This window comes from Symphalangus syndactylus, chromosome 13 (genome assembly GCF_028878055.3).
Source record: "Symphalangus syndactylus isolate Jambi chromosome 13, NHGRI_mSymSyn1-v2.1_pri, whole genome shotgun sequence".
Taxonomy (NCBI): Eukaryota; Metazoa; Chordata; class Mammalia; order Primates; family Hylobatidae; genus Symphalangus; species Symphalangus syndactylus.
Genome location: NC_072435.2, coordinates 111,678,952 through 111,692,382, shown reverse-complemented (window position 1 = coordinate 111,692,382; position 13,431 = coordinate 111,678,952). Strand labels below are relative to the sequence as shown.

At 38.3% G+C, this 13,431-nt stretch overlaps 1 protein-coding gene across 4 annotated transcripts in view; it reads left to right on the top strand.

Annotated features, from left to right (window-relative positions):
• MED13L (mediator complex subunit 13L) overlaps positions 1 to 13,431 on the top strand; it is a 327,929-nt gene that overhangs the window by 278,654 nt on the left and 35,844 nt on the right. For 3 of the 4 annotated variants that reach the window (XM_055236712.2, XM_055236715.2, XM_055236716.2), the window contains 5 exons: positions 749 to 854; positions 1,167 to 1,291; positions 4,001 to 4,100; positions 9,926 to 10,146; positions 10,475 to 10,680. In XM_055236712.2, coding sequence (XP_055092687.1) covers positions 749 to 854; positions 1,167 to 1,291; positions 4,001 to 4,100; positions 9,926 to 10,146; positions 10,475 to 10,680 — 758 coding nt within the window. The remainder of the gene's footprint in view (positions 1 to 748; positions 855 to 1,166; positions 1,292 to 4,000; positions 4,101 to 9,925; positions 10,147 to 10,474; positions 10,681 to 13,431) is intronic. The other variant, XM_055236713.2, reaches the window with a different exon arrangement.

Sequence of the window (13,431 nt, the reverse complement as noted above, 5' to 3'; positions counted from 1 at the left end):
TTTCCTCTCATATGCTAATTCTTGTTGGCCTATGCTCCCTATTTCTTTTAAAATATTATTCCAAAGTACCCAAAATGTAAAGGAAAAAATGTTGGTAACAGTAGGTATACACAATTTATTGAGCGCTTCTTATCCTTACTGTGCTGAGCGCTATACCTATATATTCTCTGCATTAATACCAACTCTACCCATAGACTGTCAGTATTAATTTTACTTGAAGGTTTCATCATCATAAAAATGAGTACTGGTTGTGTCTGCTGTCTTTAATTTTAAATTTTCAGACATTCTAAAATACTGGGCCATTGAAATAGGTATTCTTGAGAATCAAGGAAGTAAGACAATTATAAGAGGCCATTATAGTTAGGGGAATGCTTTTTAGATTGTTTTATACAGATCTGCCTAGATCCAGAAAGCCAAATCTATAATTTAGCATCTAAAATGTTGTTAAAGGCAGCTTTTAACACCATGGCAGGTCTGTAATCAAATGCCACCAGTACTGCTTAGGCATAAAACACTGATTCACTCAGAATACCCCATAGGATTGAGGGGAAAGTGGGGAGTTCCTGGTTCTGTTGAAATTCCGGAGAAAGGACCTATTTTTTATTTCCTTTGGTTGCATAGACCATGGTTTATCATACTTGTGCTCATAACAAGTTCCATTCTACCCTCTAATTCTTTGTGTTCTCCCTCATATTTCACACTTTGGGTTGGTGTTCATGTGTTTTGTTTGGCTGAATTTATTATACAGTCAGAGGATGGATTTGGTACCAAGGATGTCACTACACCAGGTCATTCCACGCCGGTGCCTGATGGGAAAAATGCCATGTCTATTTTCAGTTCTGCTACTAAAACAGGTGTGTACAATGATTATTTGCCTCACTTGGATTGTTGCTAAAATAAAATGCAAAGGAGATGCTTCTCCATGTAAAATTTTATTCTTATTGTAATAAGAATTTCATCTCATCTTTTATATATTTTTCATAGTTTGTTTTTCAGTTCCTTTCAAAACTGATAAACATATTTGGAAATAGTTGCCTCTAAATTTAACTAAAACCATAGGGAAAAACTCATAGGCAGGTCATGTTCATTGAGATCCGTGTCCTCTCCCTACTCCTTTGCGCTTGGTGGAGTTGTTTATTCTGTGTCTTTTGCCTCCTTTCCTACAGATGTCCGGCAGGATAATGCTGCTGGCAGAGCTGGCTCCAGTAGCCTTACGCAGGTAACAGATTTGGCACCTTCCCTGCATGACTTAGACAACATCTTTGATAATTCTGATGACGACGAACTTGGGGTGAGTTTGCCATAGCTACATACACAGAAATTTCGCTACATGAAAGGACTTCATGTCAGTGTTGTAGTATTTCTTTATAGTTTGGTCTCCTGAATTTGAGGGCTCTTATTTCAGGTTCTGAATGTTCTTTATAAATGTCTGTATACTGGAATCTAGTCACGCTGTATAAAGAAAGTTTGTATGCTTGGAAAAGATTGTAAAGGTTATTAGCGTAGTGTATCCACCTCGAGTTTTGTTCATTGAAGGATCTTTTTCATTAGTATATTCCAGTTGTACATATTAAAATCTTTCACATTTATTTTAATAAATTCTTCTAAATATCACAAGACTACTAGAAATGTATTATGTTGTCCCTTAGGTTTGATTTTTAAAGTAATGCCCACATAACTTTTTATTCATCTAATAAGTCATTGTAGGGGAATAGAATTTATATACATAGAAGTTAATACAAGGCAGCATATGATTAAAATGACAGAGAATAATTATTATAATTCTTTGGCGATCAGCAGAACCAAGAGTGAGGAAATGTGTGTCCTCATCCTCCTAACCAACTCTGTACCTTTGGGCAAATACAAGTGCCTGTTTTTTCTGGGAGACCTAGAGATGAGTAAGATAGGCTCTGTTTTCAAAAAGATCAGCTTATTAGTTTATTTTTCTTTCATTTATTCACTTATCTACCTCCCTATTTATCCGTTTTACATACATTTGTTATTAGTTTGAAGGTTAATTCCTTTATGGTGGTACTAAGGCTAATCACTGAGGTTAGAAATATGATTAAATTACCACCCTTATACTTGAGACACTCACAGACGTAAGGAGAAATGGCACATAAAGTTATAATGTACTTATTGCTGTGAGTACAGTAATAGACCTGAATCTAAAGTTGCCAGACATTCAGATATGAAGTGACCAAGTGACGGGGAGCAGTGTTTAAGTTAAGGCTTGAAAGTTAAGTAGGAAACATTTCTAAAGCCCATTCTAACTTTAAAATAAAATGTATCTAACAGATATTATACACCATTACTGTTATCAGTACTTAGAAGATGAGGAGATCATAATGGTCTGGGAGAATGGATTGTACTTGAAATGTGGAAAGACGGGGTCATTGAGAGGAAGCGGGGAGGGACATTAGTTTATGTGTGGAATGAGCCTTGATTAAACAATAAAAATGAACTAGATTAGCTTTCAGGGATAAGGAACAGACCATTGGTCTGTTTTTTTGGATTATTAGAGACTGATAGGTCTAGGAAAGTTTTGGATTTTAAACTTTACCAATATGTGTTCCTCTGAGGGCTGCTCAGTACAGAATTGAACTGGCAGAAGGGCTATTTTTTTTTCCGGTCTGATATGCAGAAAGCAGGAATCCTCTAATCTGGTAACTTTTGTTGGATTGGAACACTAGAATCTGAATTTATACAGTGGCTACACGAAGGAAAAGGACATGACAATGTGAAAAACTCTGGTAGAAGAAATGACTCATTTCTTCATTGCTGATCCAGGCATTGAATTTGACTATCCACCGGAGGGAGGCCAAGTGCTGCCTGGGTTTGGTTTTAAAGATACAGAGGGTTAGGATAGGCGCTTTGGCAGTGGTGATGGGAATCAAATATGAAAAGAGGAGGAGGTGCAAGTCAAAGGAGGAGAAAGAAAGGAACAGGGCAAGCATTGTGGAGTGGCCTGCCTGATCTGTTCATGACCACCATCCTGGTAATTGTTTCTGCTCTGGGCCACTGAACTTATTCTTTGTATAAATTGTGAATTACTATTAGGCTTAATGAGGAAATGTTTAACTGTTGGGAATATACTTTTAGTAATATTAACATGAAAAGGAGATTGGACATTTTCAATCAAATTTTCATTTCTCTGAGTGTTTTTGCTTTCCTCTGATTTTTGGTCTGGCATTTAATCACATGAGCGGTTTACCTTAGAATATGTTGCTAATCCATCTTACTCGTAAATGGAGTTGGGAGGCTGTTGGCTGAGTTGTCATCTCATGTGTCTTTGAATTTAATTTTAATTTTACATTTCAATGTTGTGACATTGTGTAAGTATAAATAAAAGGCCTTCTATTTGTAAAAATCATTTTTTGCTTTATTTTATATTTTATTTTAATTAATCACCAGTTCATTTAATGTTAAAGATAATCTTGCCCAGTAATGCACTTGGTTTGTTTTTGAATAACAGATCAGAGAAAAACCTGAATATTTCAATAATTTTACAAAATAAGGTTATTTTTGGTGAAGATAAATAGTAACTATAAAAATAGGTACAGAAGATACATAGTTTGTTGTGATAAATGCAAAAAAAAAAAAAAGATTTGGAGGGCTTGAGATTATGCCTTTTAGCTGCCTGCTTCCAGGTATAAGAGAAACCAGACCAATTGTCAATTACTACTGGAGGCACCACCCAAATGTAACATTGTGTCACTGAAAATTGATTTGGGAGGGAAGAATTGCTTAAGGTCTACAAGCTCTCCTTTGATGGCATAATCTGCCCTCACAAGATCCATGAAAAAAATTGACTGTTTCTTACACTTGATAAGCTTGTAACCATCTCCTTTGTTTCACTATCTGTTGGTATTTCTAGAGGTTCACCTGGTAAACGCTTCTACCAAGAGGCATCTACCAATAGGCATACATTAGGAAATATTTCAGTGCTGCCCTACTTATATACACGTCACTCTGTTTTAATAACATCATCTGTTCTTAGGCTGTATCACCTGCTCTGCGCTCATCAAAAATGCCTACAGTTGGGACAGAAGACCGACCTCTTGGGAAGGATGGAAGAGCTGCTGTTCCTTACCCACCAAGTAAGTAGAGAAACTTGACTGAGCCATTGTGGCTCACTGCCTATAACTTAGATATAATATTCTCATACTCAGTGGTGCTTTATCTTTATCTGAAATTCCCCTTCCTTTTGACAGAATTCTAACTGTGAATTAAAACCTATATAAATTGGTGTTCTGAGGTGGCAGGCAGCTAATCATATACAGAAACCATCTTAATTTAAATTCCTTTCCTTTGTTTTCCAGTTAAGAATTAGCTTTTTATAGCTTAAAATGTAGAAAAACATGTTTTAGGTTTGTTTTTCTAATAGTCCTTTCCTAGTAGAATAAATGCTGCACAAGTGATTTTTCAAACTGATATTCTATTATAAGACTGTGTAAAATGTTTCTGTTTTTATAAATGTAATTCACTCAAGGATATTGGATATTTGATTTCAGTGGTCCTTTTCAAGATGCATACTAAAGTTTTTGTGTTTCTTTTGGAGATCAGCTAGTTTTATCATATTTGCTGACAAAGAGATGAACCTCTTTTTTTCAAGTATATTCTTTGCCCTAAGAAACCACATTATTCTACAAGAGGAAAAAAAGTCAGGGTAGCTTATGTGGATACTCTGAAGCAGAAACATAATTCCATTGCAGATCATTCTTTAACACCTTCTCATTAACTTCAGCTGGTAATGAGAACCAATGAGGGGAAAAACCACCATGTCATAGGGATGAGTCAAAAAGCTTTATGAACCTATAAATGTAGTGCTGATTTACTCAAATCTAGAAGAGGGAAGTATACAGAGATTGGATTTTGACAGCTTTAGTGAATCCATAGCTTTTTAAAATATGCAAAGCTTTCTCAAGCATGACATGGGTGAAAATGAATAATGATAGCCAGCCCATTGCTGTAGTTTTTTTAATTAAACATTTTTCTTGTTTTATTACTCTGCACTGCAGAATTTCACAAATATGGAACTTCACAGATTAAAAGAAACAGTATTAAAATAGATACGTGTAGGTCAGATGATTGAGTTTTTCCTCTTTTTTAAATCAATTGATCCTTTACCCTTTTTGACATGACATGATGCGTAGTGATGTGAAATGTTAGAATGTCTGATAACTCAGCCAAGGCTTTTCACTCACAGACATCCTGCTAGTTAGCGGCATTGCCCAGTGAAGTATATTGTGTGCTCTATCCTTTCTCTCATTTCTATCCAAAAAAGAATTATTTCAAAAAGAAGCTACTCAAAATTCAAAATTGTGTGATAAAGTACATGTTATAAAAATGAATCAATTTGAAATGTAGCACAGAATATTAACACCAGGAAAACCCAGATATGCAAGAATCTAGAGTATCGTTTTAATGTGTACAAAGCTTATATATAAATATGTATTTGTGAGAGCATATGTATTTGTGGGATGGGGTGGGGGAGTGAGGGGAACACACAGTATTTCCTCCCAAGAAATGACAATGAAAATAGCCTGGCAAGATATTTTAATCTCAGCAATAGTTTTCTGGGCGTTGAGGTGGGAAGACAAATGTATTATAAAAGTTGATGTCTGGCCTGTAATCCCAGCACTTTGGGAGCCCAAGGTGAGCAGATTACTTGAGGTCAGGAGTTGGAGACCAACCTGGCCAACGTGGTGAAACCCCATCTCTACTTAAAATACAAAAATTAGCACCGCATGTTGGTGTGCGCCTCTAATCCCAGCTACTCGGGAGGCTGAGGCAGGAGAATCACTTGAACCCAGGAGGCGGAGGTTGCAGTGAGCCGAGATAGCACCACTGCACTCCAGCCTCGGCGACAGAGCAAGACTCTGTCTCAGAAAAACAGAAACAAAACAACATTAATGTCTAAACAACACTGTCCAATAGAAATACAAGGTAAGCCACAAATGAGCCATATGTGCAATTTCACATTTTCTAGTGGCTATTTAAAAAAAGAAATTAATTCTAATAATATATAGTATTTTATTTAAGTATCCAAAATATTATTTTTGCATGTAATTAGTATAAAATTATTGCAGTATTTCACTTTTTTTTAATAAAAATGTAATGTATAATGGTTGTACATATTTTACTTTTTTTTTGTATGAAGTTTTGGGAATACAGTGTATGTTTTACACATGCAACCCATCTCTATTTGGTCAAGCCCCATTTTGGGTGCTCAGTAGCCATGTGTGGTCAGTGGATATTGTGTTGGAAAGCGTAGGTTCCTCATTATTCATTTGTGAATGTAATGCTGAAGACAGCAACAAACAGTGACAAATAGGTTTACTTTAATATCAAGTTTATGGTAAGGTAGTATTGTGTTATAGTAGAAATATGTTTTTATTAGGTTTTATTATTAACCACTTTCTTACGAATTTTCGTGTTTGAAAGCACATCAGTTTAAAGTATGAGTCTTTGAATAGACGAAAGAGTTGGATTTTGGGGTTGGTTCATTTGTTTATTTTCCAAGAGTCCTTACGGTTTGGACGGGACTTGGGCATGTGCTCTGGGGTGAGGAGAACACTAAGAAATCAGCAGTGCTGCTTTGTTGGAGGTCTTCCATCCTGTGCATGCATACATGAAGTGCTGGGCAGGAGCAGGTGGGTATCTAACGAGTTCCCGCTGAAGTGCAGAGGTCTTGCAAGATAGGCAAGATGGGAGTAAGCAGAGCACTGTGGGCGGCACAGCTCACCTCCAGTCCGTCCTGGTGGCTGTTTCCACCCTTGCTTTAGCCGTTTTCTGGGAAGAAAATTGAACAGACAAATCGTGTTTCTATTTTGGAGGACCAAAGTGTTTCTTGGAGTCTGTGTGTTCTGTCTGCTTTACCCACTTTGAGTCCGGTTCCCTTTGGTCATATCAAAATTTCTTTATGGTCATATATTTTCAGAAATTCCCATAACTTGACAGTGGTTCCATCTTTTTCCAATCCAGGTTTGGGAGGGAGAATTAATTTGTACTTACTTCATCATTTGCTGAATGTTTAGATGTTTGTAGCAAAGTGTTCACTTCTGAGCATACATTATCTCAATATGCACAAAAAATATGAAGTAGATATTTTTCCCATTTTACGAATTAGGAGATTGAAGCGAGACAGACTGAGTCTTCCTTAAGAATATCTGATAGTAAGAATGATAAAGACCACTTTATAAAGTGACTCTTTCGGAGGTAGAATTTCATCCCTGCTTTTTTGTGTGTTCTCTGTTTACCTTTGATGAAAATTAACAGAGTGGCCGAGGCTTTGAAAACTGAGATATATGCGTGCGTTCCGGAAGATGAAAGAAGTCAGCTAACACTTAGTGGGTGGAAATGCCTTTATTATGTTTCTTAGAGGAAATGTAAAAACAAATTTAATAGAACTTTTTTTTTTTTTTTTTTTTTTTTTTTCAAAATCTTGTGTCATAGTCAGGATACTTATAAGAAAGGCTATGTTTAAGCTTACCCTTTTAACTTAAAGAGAATATATACAATTTCTATACTTCACAAACAGCTACACTGGCTATTAAGATTTATGGCAATGTGACTGAAGATTTTATGAAGCAGAATTATGTTTTAAAGTATAACTTAAAGTATATTACAGTTTTGTAGTAGCTGTTCTTCGGCTTGGGAGGAGGAATAGGGACTAAAGGTTAAAGGTGGTAGATTTATTTCAAGTGTAGATGAACTTTTTTTTTTTTTTTTTTTTTTTGAGACAGAGTTTTGCTCTTTCACCGAGGCTGGATTGCAGTGGCGAGATCTCGGCTCACTGCAATCTCCGCCTCCTCAGTTCAAGAGATTCTTGTGCCTCAGCCTCCTGCCAGCATGCCTGGCTAATTTTTGTATTTATTTAATAGAGACAGAGTTTCGCCATATTGCCCAGACTGGTCTCGAACTCCTGACCTCAAATGATCTGCCTGTCTTGGCCTCCTAAAGTGCTGGGATTATAGGTGTGAGCCATCCCACCCGGCCTCCAGTGTAGACTAACTTTATATTAAAGATCTTGGCTTTGTTTTAAAGAAAACTTACTGATCTGGTTCCTGCTAAATTTTAAGTCCTGTTTTTCCACCTCAGAATGTATCGGTTATGTAGCATCTCAAATAGCTTTCTGCCAGTTTCTTGTTTGGCTCGGCTCGTGTTTCTACTTCTGTAATTTTGTAAGGTGCCTTGAAGATCAACTTGGGATTTTTAGTTTTTTCTTCTTTTTTTTTTAGAAGCGGCAGGTACTTTTTTGTATAATGAAATCAGATACAGATTCCTATTATAGAAAATAAGTAGCAGTGGAGCATCATTAATGGAAATGAATGTTGGAATTAACAACCCTGCTGATTGGCCTCTCCCTCTCCTTATTTTACAAATAACTCCACAGGCCAAGAAAGGCTAAATGATTTAGGATTATACAGTTGTTTCACTTAGAAACACGGTAAAGATTATGTAATCCAGAAGTTCTCACCTTTTCTTCTGCCTCCATATGCTGAGGTGTTTGAAAGCTTTCCTTGCCCCTCACAAAAAAAGCAAAGCAAGTAGGCCTGTTGAGAATCATCCATTTAGCCCTGCCTTCCCTGTTAGATGAAGGAACCAAGGCCCTAAGGGAGGAAGTGACCTGACCACAGCAGAGCTATGTCCCCAGCACCTGGACTGGGTAGCCCTGAGCACAGCATGGTACAGTTGCTCAGTGTTAATTTCTGATTTGGAGCTAGGAGTCAGATCTTAGTTGATTCAGTGGTTATTATTAGCCTGTTTAAATCTTGAAGTTGTTGGAAAAAGCAATAGGATAGGAAACTGGGACATTAAATCACTGATTTAAAAACCTGTGGCTCCAAACTTAAAAAATTTGCTGCGTAGGCCACCCCCTAGTGGCCAAATTTTACAACTACAACTTTTCAATAGGTCTACTTTTTAAGAATCAGTGCCTTAATGAACTACTGTAGTGATAATTTTTTACTACAGGTGTATTAAAGGAAGTTTTTTTTTAAAAGAAGGAGTTCAGAATTGCTGTTCTAAGTATTTCTTAAAAGAAACTTTGAAGTTTCATTTTATTATCTGTCTGGAAAAAATACGGAACTGTTTCCCCAAAAGAGCAGCTGTGAGTTTCCCCAAAAGAGCAGCTGTAAGTGTAGTGGATTTGTCAAACTAGCTGAATAATCCTCTTATATATAAACCACAATTCTGGCTCCAAACAATTTTTATTTTTTGTAATATTTTATACATACTTGAAAGCAGGGATAGAACTTCAGTAGTGGTAACTATCTAATTGCTTCTACTTTCTGTTTAATTCCTCTCCTTAGACTTTTCAGGGAATCAGTTGTTGGAAGAAAAATACAAGTTATGTAGACTTTGTTCACTTAATTAATGTGAAGCCAGACCATAAAGCATCACGAAGTTAGTGATAAAGACCAAGAAAAGTCCAGGCACAGTGGCTCGCACCTGCCATCCCAGCGCTTGGGGAGTACGAGGCAGGCGGGTCACTTGAGCCCAGGAGTTCTAGACCAGCCTGGGCAACATGGTGAAACCCTGTTTCTACCAAAAATACAAAAATTAGCCGGGCGTGGTGGCACGTGCCTATAGTCCCAGCTACTTGGGAGGCTGAGGCACAAGAATTGCTTGAACGAGGGAGACAGAGGTTACAGTGAGGCAAGATCAGGCCACTGCACTCCAGCCTGGGCGATACAGTGATACTTTGTCTCACGAAACAAAACAAAACAAGACCCAGAAAAAGATAATTCTCTGCTGATGGCCTTCTTCTTAGTCACTTCCATTATTAATATTCTTTTGTGAACTGATGTGATCATTTAATTAGCACTATTTTTGGTGCCAAAGAGTGCGCCTGGCTATAAGCTAGGACTCTTTAGAAGCCCTTCCTATTAAACAACATTTTTTTATTTCTTATTTTTAGCAGTTGCAGACTTGCAAAGGATGTTTCCCACTCCACCATCTTTGGAACAGCATCCTGCATTTTCTCCTGTGATGAATTATAAAGATGGGATCAGCTCCGAGACAGTGACAGCATTAGGCATGATGGAGAGCCCTATGGTCAGTATGGTTTCAACACAACTCACAGAATTCAAAATGGAAGTGGAAGATGGATTAGGAAGTCCCAAGCCCGAGGAAATTAAGGTAATTGTCAGTATATTAACATTTCCAGGGCAGAGCAGTTTCCAAGTGGATTCACATACATCTGCTTTAAAATGGTATTGTCTGTGTGCCATATATACATAAGTTCCTAAGAATCCTTTTAATTAGAACATGAGGCACACCAGTGAGCGTATTAAATAGTGTCTTTTGATTGATTTAACATTTCTGCGTTAGCATTTTCTAATGATCAAAGGAGAGAAATACTGAAATAGGATCATTTTGGTTGCTGTTTTTATGATAGCACTATGCCACTGTGGTGTGTTCTACAGAGTTTACCAATATTAACACTGACCCCACTTTGTTGTCATAGGACTTTTCATATGTGCACAAAGTTCCATCCTTTCAACCTTTTGTGGGATCCTCCATGTTTGCTCCACTGAAGATGTTGCCGAGCCATTGTTTGCTACCTCTGAAGATACCTGATGCCTGTCTGTTTCGGCCTTCATGGGCAATTCCTCCTAAAATTGAACAACTGCCCATGCCCCCTGCAGCCACTTTCATTAGAGATGGCTACAAGTATGTATAGGGATTGTGTCATTTACTTGCCATATTTGATGCAATTTTTATCTTAATTAAATGTTTGTTAAAAATGATGACAGGGTCTGGGCGCGGTGGCTCATGCCTGTAATCCCAGCACTTTGGGAGGCAGAGGCGGGCCGATCACTTGAGGTCAGGAGTTTGAGACCAGCCTGGCCAACATGGTGAAACCCCGTCTCTACTAAAAATACAAAAAATTAGCTGGGCTTGTTGCGGGAGTCTGTAATCCCTCCTACTCGGGAGGCTGAGGCAGGAGAATCGCTTGAACCTGGGAGGTAGAGGTTGCAGTGAGCCAAGATCCCGCCACTGCCCTCCAGCCTGGGCGACAGAGTGAGACTCTGTCTCAGAAAGAAAAAGAAAGAAAAAGTGATGACAAGTAGCATATCATTTGAAACTTTCCTTTATTGGTCGTTCATGTTTTTGTGCAAATTATTTTGTGCTGGAAAATGTGCATTATTTTCTAAATGAAATTTTGTATGCAGACAGTCCCTGACTTACAATGGATTTACTCAGGAGTTTTTGACTTTATGATGATGTAAAAGTAACACATTCAGGACATGCTATACTTCGAGAACCCATACAACCGTTCTGTTTTTCACTTTCAGTACAGTATTTGATAAATTACACGAGATACTCAGCACTTTATTGTAAAACAGGCTTTGAGTTAGATGATTTCCCCAATGGTAGGCCAATGTAAGTGTTCTGAATATGTTGAAGATAGGCTAGGGCCGGGTGTGGTGACTCAAACCATAATCCCAACACTTTGGGAGGCTGAGGTGGATGGATTGCTTGAGCTCAGGAGTTTGAGACCAGCCTGGGCAAATGGCAAAACCTTGTCTCTACAAAAAATACAAAAACTTAGTTGGGAATGATGGCGTGTGTCTGTGACCCAGCTGCTTGGGAGGCTGAGGCAGGAGAATCACTTGAACTCACGAGGCGGAGGTTGCAGTGAGCCAAGATTGCACTACTGCACTCCAGCCTGGTCAATAGAGCGAGACCCTGTCACAAAAACAAACAAAGATAGGCTAAACAATGATAGAATCAGTTTTCCCTGTGACAAATAATTTCTTAATAAATAAAGTGATTTGAATGATAGAAAAGGCCACAAATTCAGATTTCTGCTGTGGTCAGGTAAGCAATATATAGATGAAATGGACAGGGTAAATGGAAAAGAGTTGGTACTACTGATGCTCAGCACCATTGTGCTGAGCTTAAAGAACCAATAAAACAAATTTGTGGTCCAGCCTCAGCCTCTGGGCTGCAAGTTTGTGACCTGTAAAATCATCCTGATGAAGTTAATTTTAATGTCATAACAAGGCTTCCTGCTTGTGTATATAAAGTCAGTGTCAGAAAGAAAAACTGTGACAGAAAAGTACAGAGGAATCCTAGATTTAGGAAAGTACAGTTGCAGTATTATAAGACTGAAATTCCTGCCTTGCAAAAATTATATGCATGACCTTAAATGACCATTTTACCTGGGTCTTCCCTTTAAAATGGAGTAATCCTGCTCTGCCTCCCACACAGGACTTCCACAATGCTTCAACGACTAATGACTGTAGAAGTACCGTGGAAATAACAATACACCAGCAATATAAAGAGTGTGCTGAGAAGCACCCTGAGCGCCTGGCTGGTGTGCTGCTGCTGTGCTCTGATTGTACTCTAGCTTACTCAGCTAGATCCTGGCACAACACACCTAGAACACCTTGGCGCATAAGGAGTTAGCTTAGCACATACAGTTGCTAATAAATGACATAGCAGTTTTAAGAACCCATTCAACAGTTTAATCTCTTTCATACATACAGGTTTCCCCAAAAAGGTCACATGCAAGCTTTTGCTGTATAATCGTTTAAATCTTTTAGGTCATTATTTAGATCTATTACATCTTTCATTTGCCATCCCAAAGATTCTTTGTATTCTTAACTGGCTGTATTATACAACTTTATGTGATGAAGGTTTTGTTTTTGTTTTTTGGGGGGGTTTTTTGGAGACAGGATCTCACTCTGTCACCTGGGCTGGAGTACAGTGGCACAATCACAGCTCACTGCAGGCTTGACCTCCTGGGCTCAAGCAGTCCTCCCACATCAGCCTCCTGAGTAGCTGGGACTACAGGCACATGCCACCACACCCAGCTAATTTTTATGAAATTTTGTTGTAGAGTTTGTGTCTCCCTGTGTTGCCTACACTGGTCCTGAACTCCTCCTGGGTTCAAGTGCTTCTCCTGCCTCGGCCTCCTAAAGTGTTGAGATTATAGGCATGAGCTACTGCACCTGGCATGAAGATGATTCCTGTCTGCACTGTCCACTATGGCAGTCACCAGCTTCTTGCTGCAGGTGTTGACCACTTGAAATGTGTCTAGTGAGACCAAGACTGAATTGTTTTATGTTAATTAATTTAAATTTAGGACATGGGGACTGGTGGCTGCCTTATTGGACAGTATGTTTCCAGAGTATTTGTAATCCTGCTGTGGTCTCTGCTCACCATCACCCTGGACTCCTCCTTTGTCACACGCAATACCCCTGCAATCACTTGCTTCATGTCTGCCATACTTGCTTATGAGCCACCTTTTGTTTCTCTTTTTTACTTTCGACTATCCAGCTTCTAGCATAGGGTTGCTACTCAGTTCATTTTTATTAAATGGGAAAAATCAGATTACAAGATAAACCATTCTTACTACCCAGGGAGCAATTTAATTCTTTAGGTTTTCAGTTAGTACTCATAGTTCCTTTTCTG